Raw genomic sequence first — 13,350 nt, forward strand, 5'->3', positions numbered from 1 at the left:
GAAAAATACATAATTTTATTTACAAATCTTTTTAAAACTTATTTTTTATATGAAAAAGATTTAGCTAATTTGCTTGCTTTCTCACAAACGGTAACGTTAAATTCGAGGTAAGTTTTTAATATAAGTCAACAAAATACAATTAAATGGATATCATACAGTTTGAAAAAAGTTATTTTCTGAATGCCTTTCATACCACGGGAAGGATATAAGTGAGGTCTTCTACAACTGGGCAGTAATTTAATAAACCATATATAGCAATTCTGATAACTTTTTATTGCCTGTGTATGGACTTGGTTGCTTGGATTTACAAAATAATGTGAATAGTTAATGTTTTAAAGAATAAATAAATAATTGTATTAAAAACGCACACAGAAAATGTTTTCTCAGAATTGTACTTGACACTTTGGCAAGGAACAAAAAGCAGCATATGTTGTGATACTAAATTTTATCTTATAAAAAAAATAAAAGGGTGCTTGTTATGATAAAGTTGACAGATCGATTTTTTTTTAAATATGTGGTTTGAAGCAAAAACAACAATTACTTAATTGTCATGTCGAAAATAGTAATATATCCAAAAAAATAGAAAAATTCATAAAGTAGAAAATTATTTATTGTTTAAAAGTAATTTTTACCAAAACTGGGGGGGGGGGGGATTGCATTTTCCCTATTATACTATGGAGATTGCAAATACAGTGAAATATTTATCTCCCTTTTCACTTTTTTTTATTTTTTTATTTTACTTCAGTAAGTTTTAAGAGGTCAAGGGGCTCCTTCCTGGAGCTAACACTTGATTCCGTTATGATTTAAATTTATATCCGAGGGCTCTTTTAAGAATAGATGCTGTTCCCTTTATGGCTGATATCTGTATTTTGTTACAGCTTGGTCTTCCAGGGATTGCTTCTAAGTATTTATGAAGATTCTTTTTTATTAAGCCAGTTGCTCCTATCACAACTGGTATAATGTTTATATCTTTCAGAGACCATGTCGTTTTTAGATCATTTTTTTAGGTCCTGATATTTTGTTATCTTTTCCCGTTCAGCCCTGTTAAGGCCGAAATCATTGGGGACTGTGACATCGACAATGATGCAGTTCTTTCAGGCTTGTTCCATATAACAATATCTGGTTTGATAGCTTTGTCTTTTATGTATCTGTCTGCCTGTATGTCTTTGTCATAGAACACGGTCACATTTCTGTTTGATGTTATTGGTGGTGGTTCATGTTCCCAAATGTTCGGCGATCTGTCAAGTTGCATCTCTCCACAGATCTTCCAATGGAGGTACTTGCATACTTTGTTGTGACGAGCAGTATAATGGCCATCTGCCAATAAGATTGGGCATGCAGACATTAGATGGCTTGCGCTTTCAATCGCTGAGTGGCAAAACCTACACTGGCCATTTGTTTGTAGGCCAGCCATTTTTTAAAATCCATTTGTAAGTAAGCACTGATCTTGCCCGGCTACAATAAGTCTTTCCTCATCAAATGGAAGTCTCCCACTCTTGAGCCATTGGAGTGAAGCATCTTTGTCTATGTACTGCTGGTTCAGCTCCTCTAGGAACTTCCCTGCTCGCTTATTTTGTTTCCATCCTTCTTTTCTTGTCTCAATCTCTATTTCTGTGTATTTTTTCCTTTTTATTCTTGCAATCTGTATCGGTGGTTTATCGTGTACATCGACAGTTTTCTCCGGTATGACTTCTCCAAAGTTTTCATCAAGCTTTTTGATTGAGGTTTGTTGAGAAAGATGATTATGATGGTCTTTCATCATTTCCATTGTCACGTCCGTTGAACTTTTAATATATTGGCCCATGCTTACTATAGTGGCTCGATATGCATGGTTGAATTCAGTGAGACCTAAGCCCCCTTCTTTTCGTGGTAGGTATATCCTGTCCATGCATTGGTTTCGGTATGTTACCTTATGTAGGGATAGTTGTTTCCTGGTCTTGATATCGAGCCTGTTTATGTTATATTGAGGCCAGTCTATAATACCGAAACCATACGTGATCACAGGTTTTGCAAGCTGGTTTGTAGCCGTAATTTTGTTTTTAGGGGTTAGTTCAGATTTGAGGATCTTTTTCAGACGTACTGTATATTCTTGTTCTGCTCTACGTCTCATTTTTTCGTGTTCCACATTTATGTTTTCCTCAATGCCGAGGTATTTGTATGTGGAATCCTCTTTCAAATCTTCAATGAGGCTGTCATTGATGCGAAGATGTTCGGATGTTGTTTTTTTCCCTTTTTTATTGTGCATTTAGCACATTTGTCAAATCCAAACTCCATGCAGATATCCCTTGAGAACGTTTTCACAATTTCTATCAGGGAGACAAGGTGTTTTTCTGTCTCTGCATAGTTTTAGATTCACCAGTTTAATGGCTGACATACTCTTTTAGTCTTATAGCGATAGACATTTTTACTAAAAGCCAAATAGCAGTTGTTCTACTCAATAAATGTTCGTAAGTTTTGGATATATTACTATTTTTTGACATGACAAGTAAGTACAGTTGTTTTGGCTTAAAACCACATATTTAAAAAAAAAAAATCGATCTGTTGACTATCTTAACAAGCACCAATAGTTGTTACAAGATTTGTAAATAAAATTATCTTTTTAAAATTTTGCTGTATCACATATCTAAACAATTGTAAACATTTAATTGGTAAAAAGTTTGATACTTGTCTAAAATTTCCCCATTAAAAATAAAAGTATGATCTACTGTTACGAAATAAAAATATCATATTCCAAAAATCACAAAATGATGAAGTCATTTTATTTCTATAAAGAAAATCATTCTTAAGTGATTAATAGGAATTACAACAAATCTAATAAATATGGATTATTGTCGAGTTATTTTCTTTTGATTTTGGCATATTTTTCAAAATATCAGGCAAGACAGTAACTCTTCTGTTACACATAAAATTTGATTTTTCTTATTTAATTTGATCAATTTATGATTTTTGGAATATGATATTTTAGTTTTATCACATAGATTTTTCTTTATTTTTGTCTTTTAATATGGCAAAATTCTGGACAAGAACCAAAGGGTTTGTAGATTATTTTGTTTTGTAAATACATATTTTGTAAATGATAGATTCTATTTAATCTATAGATAAGCCCCAACCAATATCAACACCCGAGGTCACAATGAACCTGGAATAATGGCGACTCAGGAATGACTCCAGACTCTCCTAAATTGGAGTCTTAATTAGTGTTGGGGCAATTAATTGAAATGGGAATCAGGAATTGGAAAAAATAAAAAATGAATCAAAATTATTGAAGTATCAGAATTGGTATCATAAAAATTGCGTCAATTTTCCACTGGAAAAAAAAAAAAAAAAAATTTTTTTTGTTTAAATCTTTATTTTCTTTGTTAGGTACCAATGATAAAATGATAAATATTTGATTTTAAATTACCAGTAAAACTAAAATCTATAGATCAACCGGCACAATTGCTTCTTTACATTTGCCAAAAGAGATGCACATATTACGTTGGATTTTACGGTAACCCGGAAATAAAGCAAAATAAAAAAAAAACTCTATAGCAGCCAAATATTAAAAGATCTCTCAGTTCCCTTATTTGATCCTTTAATCCTCACATTCTATGAATGATATTTCTGACAAAGGGGGAAGAATTGCTGTTTTATAAGTGGGGAATCTATCTACCAAACACTTATCAGCAATTTTTTGATGTAGAAGTATTTTGTTTTTTAGATCAAGTGGCTTCATGCCTTGCATGCAGAGATTTTCCATACAAAAAACAATTTGAATCGGTAATTGTATTGGAATTAGGAAAAATATTGGAATCAATCCATCACTAGTCTTATTACAAGATGTTGTTTAAGGTCATATCTTGGATGAAAAAAAAGGAGTGAGAGATGATGAAAACAAGGAGTGAGAAATGATGAAATTGTAGAAAGTAAAGAAAGCCAAGACGAGTGTACTTACTTAAAGGATGATAAATGGGTTTGTGTCTACCTCGGAGAACATACGAGATCATGACGCCTGACTTGAACGGACATTGATAACGGGCATCGTAAATCCACCATGACCGAGCAAAGGTTGCCCATTGCTAAAGAGAATGCAAAAAGAAAATTACCAATATTGCTTGCAAAACGATTTATTTAATGATTTGTTCAACCATACTAGTGGGTAATGTTACGGCTTTACCTTATCATTAGCTACAAATAAAAAAAAAAAAATTCTTCGTTTCTTTTTCTCTCTTAGTTTCCTCTCTCTGTCCTGCTCTAAGTAAATCTGACGACCTAGTCCACAAATTTCAAAATTTCATCATGACAAGTTTCAAGAAAAAATACATGATTAAACCCAGTTCTCCAACTTCCAACGTAGACCCTACTACCATGTCTCCTTCTCCAACATCAGGGGTCTACGTTCTAACCTTCCAGAGGTTGAAACCCAATTACAGGAGACTAAACCAGACCTTTTATTTTTAAGTGAAACTGGCATTGGACAGGCTATTTCCCTAGAAGAGTTTGCAATTAAAGGATACTCTAACTTAACTTCTAAATATGACCCCCAAGATCGCCATGGGCATGGAATATGTGCCTATATTAAAGATAGCTTTCCATGTGGTAGGGACATCTCCAGGGAAGATCCTAACTTACCCTATATGTGCTTCCGGGTTGCTTTAGCTCACACTACGGCATTTTTATTTACTCTCTATCGCTCTCACAACAGCGGAGTTACTATCTTCAAAAGCATATCTGAGAAAATTGACCAAGTCCTATCTGCTTATCCTTCAGCTAACATTCACGTATGTGGAGACTTCAATGTTCACAACGTCGAATGGTTGACCTACTCAAACAAGACCGATGATGAGGGGAGGTTCTGTCATGATTTCTCCATTGCCTATGACCTCACTCAGATTGTTCAGGAACCCACCCGTGTGCCCGACAATGACGGCCAGTATGCGAGCCTACTAGACCTTTTCTCACAACTTGCCCTGAACTATGTTCAGTTTCTGTTCTGTCGCCTCTTGGATCTTCCGACCACTCTGTTGTATCAATTAAGATAAAAATGAAATGTAATAAGTCCCCAGACGTACCTCTCCATCGTACAGTATATCGATACACTAAGACTGACTGAGATAGCTTCCGTACATTTATAACTGATCTACCTCTGCATTCCATATTTAAAAAGGATGTGTCCTCTATAGTATTAGACCTGACGGAATGGTTAATTGTAGGTATTGATTGTTTCATACCCTCGAAAAAGTTTCAGCAAAAACCTAACAGCCAGCCATGGTTCTCTCCAGAATGTGCTGCTGCCATTGCGCACAGAAATCACTTTTTCCACTGTTTCCAACGTAATAGATGTATGGAAACTAAAGCCGCTTTCAGGACTGCCAGCAACCATTGTAAGAAAGTAATAAAGAGCGCAAGATGGTTGTATGCTCAATCTGTTAAGTCCAAAGTAGCTGAGCAGCGGCTTGGTTCCCACCAGTTTTGCCAAATAGCAAACAGAATTCTGAACAGAAGCGTGTGCTCCATCCCAACTATCATCAATGGACCTGAGGTAATCTCGTCAGCATCAGACAAAGCCAAACTCTTTGTCAAGAACTTTGCAGCTAATTCTACCCTTTGCGATCAAGGTCGCCAACCCCCAATATTTCCTCCTGTATCTGAAAACACACTATGTGATATACGTATATCTGTACGTGATGTTGCCAAGCTAATCAAAAACCTTGATTCCAATAAAGCAACTGGCCCTGACGGTATTCCAATTATAGTACTCAAAAAACTTCAACCTGAACTAGCGCCCATACTTACAAAACTATTTAAACGTTGTCTTAAGGAGAATAGTTTCCCATCTCCCTGGAAAATTTCATCAGTATGCCCTGTATTTAAGAATTCAGGTGATCGCTCATCCCCCTCTCAGTACAGGCCAATAAGTCTCCTGTGCGTCATGAGTAAGTTGCTGGAATCTGTGTTAAATACAGAAGTAATTAACCATCTCAACAAAAATAACCTTCTTAGTGACACTCAATATGGTTTCCGTTCTGCTAGATCTACAGCAGATGTGCTTACAGTTATATCTCATAGGATTAGCAAATTTCTCGACGGAGGCAACCTTTCTAGGGCAATTGCTCTTGACATATCTAAGGCCTTTGATAGGGTATGGCATAAAGGTTTACTTCATAAGATCTCTAGCTATGGTATAGCTGGAAATGTCTTCTCAATTATTAAATCATTTCTTTCTGATAGGTTCATAAGAGTAGTAGTTGAGGGGCAAAAATCAGAAGCCCACAGTATTAATGCCGGTGTCCCTCAGGGGTCCATCCTGGGCCCAACTCTTTTCCTGATCTACATTAATGATCTTCCAAATCACATCCTTACATCATTTGTCGACATTTATGCTGACGACACTACCATTTATGGTAGCACATCTAAGACAGTAAACGACCAAGTTCTCTCCAATTCTCTCTCCTCTGATCTTGAGCATGTAGTACAATGGGGAAAGGAGTGGCTGGTTACTTTTAATGCATCTAAAACCAAGCTTCTCTCTTTACATCATCAACATTCTGATCCCCATCTGGCATCAATTGAAATGAATGGCTCTCGTCTTCAGGAGGCCTCAAGTTTTGACAGGCTTCTGGGCTTGACCATTACTCCTGATCTTAAATGGAACACATACATCAAATCTGTTGCCAAGGCCGCTGGAAAAATGGTGGGATCTTTCTATCGATCCAGTAGATATCTCACTGCTGATGCAATTCTCTATTTATATAAGAGCCAGGTACGTCCAAGGATGGAATACTGTTGCCACATCTGGGCAGGAGCTGCTAGAAAGGACTTGTCCTGCCTTGATAGAGTTCAAAATAGACTTCGTAGCCTCGTAGGAGATGTCCTTTTCTCTTCCTTGCAACCTCTATCTCACAGAAGAGATGTTGCGAGTTTGTCTCTGATATATCGTTATTTTCATGGAAAGTCTTCGACTGAGCTTCAATCTATGGTCCCCCCTCGCAAAACTTTCACAAGAAACACTCGTCTAGCTGTAAACACTATCAATAATTCCCCCCACTCTTTATCTGTGCCTAAACCTAAACATAGATTCCATGAACAAAGCTTTTTTATTAGAACTGCACGCCTGTGGAATTGTCTTCCGTTTTCCTGCTTTCCGGCTGACTACAATATGGTTGTCTTCAAGTCTAACGTAAATAAGTTCTTGATGAGCCGTTCCATATAAGTTATCAAATTTAACAAATTTTCATTACTAATGATTATTATATTGTCCAATTTCTACTGTACACTCTTTAACCCTTGTCCTTGAGTGGCCTCTTGGCCTTGATAATGTGTTGATACCTATGAAAAAAAAAAAAAAGAAAAAGTCCAATGTGAACAAGTTCTAATTGAATCGTCCCCCTAAGTAATCCAAGTTACAAAATTCCCACTGTTTACTATGCTAAAATCACAATGACTAATGTATACCTATTAACCCTTATTCTTGAGTGGCCTCTGGGCCTTGATAAGTGGTGACACCCATGTAAAAAAACAAAAAAAAACAAAAAAACTGCCAACTTCCATTTGCAAGTTTATAGACATGCATACAATCTTGCAGAACTCTTTTCCTGCTGACCATTTCTCTCCAACCTATAGCCTTGGCCTTTTCGAGACTAAGGCCAATAAGCATCTCCTGTCTTTCTGTTAATCCTCTCATTTTTGTAAGCTTCTTACATCAAGTGGCTTCACATCTTGTGCGGAAATTGCTCTCAGACAAAAAAAAACAAAAAAAAAAAACAAAGATTATTTTGTTACTGTGCTGAAATGACATTATAACGCCATTCTTAACATAGGGAGGGAAAGGTGTTTTCTAACTATTCTCTACATACAATTTTTAAAAAAAGTGTGGTAATAGTAGTTTAAAACCATTATTTTTTAACCTAACGCATTTACTTATTCGGTTGCCATTGAAACAATTTAAAAGCCCTTTTCAACATTAAACTCCTACGTCTGACATTTTCAGGAACAATGAAGTGGAATAAGTAGATAGAAGATGCAGCCAAGTCTGTTGCAAAGAACACAAATTCTCTTTATTTGGCTAGAAAACTGACAGTATCCTTTATCTCTATAGAGCCACCATTGGCCCAAGCATGGTGTATTGTTGCTACATCTGGGCTGGTGCATCAGTCACTAACCTCTCCATCTTGGATAGGGTGCAAAAACGAATGTTTCACCTAACAGGTCTCACACAGGCAACTTGTTGTATTCCACCAAATTGAATCGCTGTGCTTATTTTACATGTACTTTCCACAATGTGTGCTCAAACAAACTCACTGCACTTTCACTACCTTTAATGTAAAAACTCTACTCCCAAAACTAGTAAGACAATCATATCCCTTCACTATAAAGTCACAGATGTCCAAAGATTTTCTATTCTTAATAGTTTCTTTTCTTGAACTAACCTTTGGAATTCCCTCTCTACTTCCCACTGTACCACCATACAGAAATTTAAAGTAATATGAACAAAGATGTTGATTTGCCTACATGTTGAGCATAGAGCATGGTGTCATCAGCAAATATACCCATCTTGGATGCAATTGCATCAGAGAGGTCGTTTATGAAAATCGAAAATAATAAAGGTCCAAGATTAACTCCTGGGGCACACCTTCATTAATATCATGTTGTTTAGATGTACGGCGATCGAGGATGACCTGGATTTTTCTTTTCTCTAAGAAGGATCTGATAATATTAAGTATTATATATATATATATATATATATATATATATATATATATATATATATGTGTGTTAAGTATAGCATAGGAATTAATTTTCATGAGGAGACCTTCTGTTAGATATTGGTTGGGCAATGCAAATACAATTATTTAAGATGCTTTAATAGAAAAGAATGTTAGAACATAAACAATAATTTAAAAATAGATTGACCTCTAGAGACTGACAGAGCATTACTTAAGATGATGTTGATTGTAAAGTAGATTTTGAAAAAGGCATATCATTTTTAGTTTAGAGTCAGTCGGAGAGAGAGGGACAGAGACAGTCTTCAGATCGTCATGGCTCCCAGTAGAGGGGATCAGAAATCGTGATGTCTAGGAGCTCTCCAAGGATTTGTCTAACAAAACCAAAGATGAGCCAGATAGGTTTCTCCCATTGGCCAATGTAAAACCCCAGAGACTTGTTTGTCTCTTTTTGTTGTAAATGTTACATGTCCGTTGTTAAACTGTATCTTCATATATGAACACGGTCATAAGTGTTATACACGAACAATAGAAAAAAACTAGATTAGAACACATGCATATACACACATTATATAGATAACTGACACATATATACACTCTGTATACACACATTCATTAGAAGAACATTGTACACTTCTAGACAATACACAAATTTAGACATGTATGCATATATAAGAGATATATACATAACATACACTCCTAACAATACAACACTTTATAGCATATCTTATCAAAGGCGTTGGATATGTCAAGTGCTGCCAACCTTGCTCCACCTGCCTTATCCAGTATATGGTATGTGTTCAGAGATGGCCGTTAGGATATTCACAATAGAATAGACTAGTCTAAATCCATACTGTTGATCAGAAAGAAGTTCAACATTCACGAGATGGTGGACTATCGTTAAATTGATTAATGATTCAAAGATTTTAAAGCGGAAATAGATTGAAGAGAAGATAATTTTGTAGGCCAGCTACCAGGCAAACAAGATTTAGCCAGGCATTTGGTATAGAGTTTGGAGAGGACAGAGGCAAGGTCAACAGAGTATTTTTTATTACTATAGCAGGGATCAGATCCAGCTTTTTATGATATGACATGGGGAAAGGTGACAATCAGATCATCAAGTGTGGTTTCTGTCCATAGTGAGAAAATAGAGAGGGAGTGGTTTGTGGAATCTAAGGTGGAGTTTAAGGCAAACCACTGGGAAAACAGTTCAACCTTATTTGTTGTCCTGCAAACATTAGTATGGTTGAATAGTGGGGAAATTGTTGATTACTCGTTATTCACCACACTTCAATAGATTTTCCAGAAATCACAAATTCCTACGACTAAAGGTGTTTTATAGTCATCTAGTTTTAGCAGTGGCTTTTAAAAAGTAAAACGCTATGAATAACAGTCAAGGTTCGTACAGATTTTCATTATCCATTTTTTAAGGACTTTTTCAAGTTTTTCAAAACTTTCTCCAGCCAAAATGAAAAATTTTCAAAAAATTTAGTGTTTGTTTTACAATCCACAGTGATTCGAAAAAGTGGTAAAAAAATAAAATATACAACAAATAAATGTTACCATAGCCAATAAAAGTTACTTTGCAACCTACCTGCATCATTTTTTTTAAAATGTTTTTTAAGTAATATTAAATGCTTTTTATTTCATCTCAAATATTAACTTTCTTTACAGCTTGTAAGTTTCCAACCAAGATGGACATCATCTTGTCCATTTTTTTTTTTTTGGCGCAGTCAGCCTGAATTTCAATTATCACAATTTTTTTTTTTGGGGGGGGGGGGGAGAATTCATCATGTGAGAGTCCTGTCCGTGCAAGGAAAGTATTTTTTTGTTTAGAAAGAGAGGGGTCAATTTTATTTATGGTGGCCGCCACTACTTGTACCCCCTCATGCTACCCACCCAAAAAGAATTAAATTGTAAATGAGATCAAAAATAGAGGGATATATGCCCCCCACCCCCGAAAAAAAAAAAAAAAATTAGAAATTGAAAACTAGGTTGGCTGGGCAAAAATGTTACATCCCTTTATCACGAAACTACCGAGTTATCTGTTTCGATTTAAACAAGATGGCTGCAATTTTTTTACCTGTTAACACGATTAAAGTTTTTTTTTTTTAATAATTCAGGTAATTTCGACTGCATAATTTGGAAGATACCATTGTAATTTATTAGCATTGACAAAAAAAAAAAATAATCAGTAGAAACCATTGTAGGTTTGTATTCGAAAAAGTTGTCAAATAAACAAAAGTTATCCAAGGCAAATTACTTTTTTACCTAACTGGTTAATTTTTTAGTGCTTTTATTTAATGTAAAATATTTATTCAGCTCGAAAAACAGTGTTAACCGATGTATTTGAAAATTACAAGTGGCGCCAGCCGCCAGGCTCTTTGTTGACACGGTAAGTTTGGGGAAAGGAGTTAAAAATAAACAGAACTATACAAAATACTGTTAAAAACCCACTGAATATATGTCAGCTTATGTCACGGTAACATATATTGAGCAAGTTTTTATCAGTATTTTATATATATATATTTTTTTTTATTTTTAACTCCATTTCCCAAACTTACCGTGTTCAGAGTCTGGCACTATTTGTAATTTTCAAATACATCGGTAAACACTATGCATTTCGAGCTGAATAAACATGCTACATTAAATAAAAGGGGTTTGTATTACTGTACACATAGATTCGAAAAAGTTGTCAAAAAACAAATATATAACAAATAAATGTTATCAAAGGCAAGATAAATTACTTTTCTACCAAACTGGATATAATTTTCGTGTTTTTATTCAATTTAACATCTTTATTCAGCTCGAAAAGCATACAGTGTTTACCGATGTATTGGAAAATTTAAAATGGCGACCGACTCTCTCTTTAACACGGTAAGTTCGTAAAAAGGTGTAATAAATAATAAACTAGACAAAATACTGTTAGAAATTTGCTCAATATATGTTACCGTGACATAACTTGACATATATTCGGTGGTTTTTTAATAGTATTTTAATTTTGTCTAGTTTATTATTTATAACACCTTTTCCCGAACTTACCGTGTTAAAAAGAGAGTCGGCCGCCATTTTGAATTTTGCAATACATCGGTAAACACTGTATGCTTTTTGAGCTGAATGAAGATGTTAAATTGAATAAAAACACGAAAATTATATCCAGTTTGGTAGAAAAGTAATTTATCTTGCCTTTGATAACATTTATTTGTTATATATTTGTTTTTTGACAACTTTTTCGAATCTATGTGTACAGTAAATACAAACCCAATAAAAGTACTAAAATTTATCCAGTTAGGTAGAAAAGTAACTTATCTTGCCTTTGATAACATTTGTTTTATATTTCTTTTTTAACAACTTTTTTTTTGAATTTATGTAATACAAACCCACCATTGTTTTTTTTTTTTTTTTTTAATCTGAAAACTCCATTTATCAACTACAAACTGTCGTCCTAATAGTGTAGAAGCGCCGAAAAATTTATAACAGAAGAACAAAAGAAAAAAAAAATTAAAATGTTTTTGTAAAAAGAAAAAGAGGTTTAGATGGGATATTACTTTTTTACTGACAATAATCAGCAGAAAGAAAAACAAGAAAACGTGAAAAGGAATCAATTTTACGGCAGGAGGGATAAGCTCGTTAGGTCCGAAAAAACAAAAAAACTATTTTCCCTAAAGGTCGTTGAATACTTGAAAGTCATATTTAATATTGTCGACTATAGTTTTGACCATTTTGTGAAGGTTATACCTCCTTAAAGTGTTTATTCCAGTTAATATTTTAAAATGAAGTCACAAATGTTTGGTATTCGTTGATAAAAACAATCGAAATTAACAAAAATAATAATTCATCTCTCGCAAAGAGTTACCGTTTACTTGAAACACCGAGGACTAAAAAAAAACGGAGCATAAGTCAACGGGTGTGTGTAGGTCGGTAATATTCCTGCAATTAATTACTCAGACATTTAATAAAAAAAATATTATTAAAACACAAAAACTATAACTTTAATGGTAAACGTAGGTTCTGTATGTTCTTACCAAAACTCGGGCAGTAGAGGATGTCGTCGACGACATGCTTCTTATGTAGTCATTTTAACCAATAAATGGGGAAATCACTCTAAACGTATTTCCGGTTTAGAACTTTTTCTGTTAAAATTAAAATACCTAACTAACTAAATAAATAAAATAATTTTTTTTAAAATAAAATAAAATAAAATAAATAAATAAATAATAATAATAATTATTATTATTTATTTACATATATATTTTATTTATTTATTTTTTTAATTTACCCCCCCCCATCCTCTGCGACTCGAAGTAACATATCTATTTATAAGCAAAATTAAATTTGCACGATTTAGGATATTTAAAGTAAAATAAGCTATAGAGTAAATGTGGTATTTTGGTTACTGCTGAATTGAAAGTGATGGACAAAATAGTGAAAGAATGAAAGTAATTCTATTTGTTAGTGGCAAAGTCTTTTGTTTATCTCCTTTTTTTTTCATTTTTCTTAAACTTTTTCTTCTAGGGGATGGGACATCCAACCAGATGTCTGACATTTACCCCTATTTTAGTGAGTCCATCCAAGAGATCTTTTCAGGATTCTAGCCGTCCCTTTCAGTGCAATCGTTTGTATTTCACTTGCACTTGGTTCACCGGAT

At 34.3% G+C, this 13,350-nt stretch overlaps 1 protein-coding gene across 1 annotated transcript in view; it reads right to left on the reverse strand.

Annotated features, from left to right (window-relative positions):
- Positions 1-12,838, reverse strand: part of LOC145296783 (large ribosomal subunit protein uL13m-like) — a 44,488-nt gene extending 31,650 nt beyond the window's left edge. The window contains exons 1-2 of the mRNA XM_080142849.1: positions 12,728-12,838; positions 3,935-4,058 (exon numbers count right to left, since the gene is read on the reverse strand). Of these exons, the coding sequence (XP_079998975.1) occupies positions 3,935-4,058; positions 12,728-12,763 (160 nt within the window). The 5' untranslated portion in view covers positions 12,764-12,838. The remainder of the gene's footprint in view (positions 1-3,934; positions 4,059-12,727) is intronic.
- Between the last annotated feature and the right edge of the window lie 512 nt (positions 12,839-13,350).

Source organism: Euprymna scolopes, chromosome 17 (assembly GCF_053919585.1).
Source record: "Euprymna scolopes isolate OS-2025 chromosome 17, ASM5391958v1, whole genome shotgun sequence".
Lineage (NCBI taxonomy): Eukaryota > Metazoa > Mollusca > Cephalopoda > Sepiida > Sepiolidae > Euprymna > Euprymna scolopes.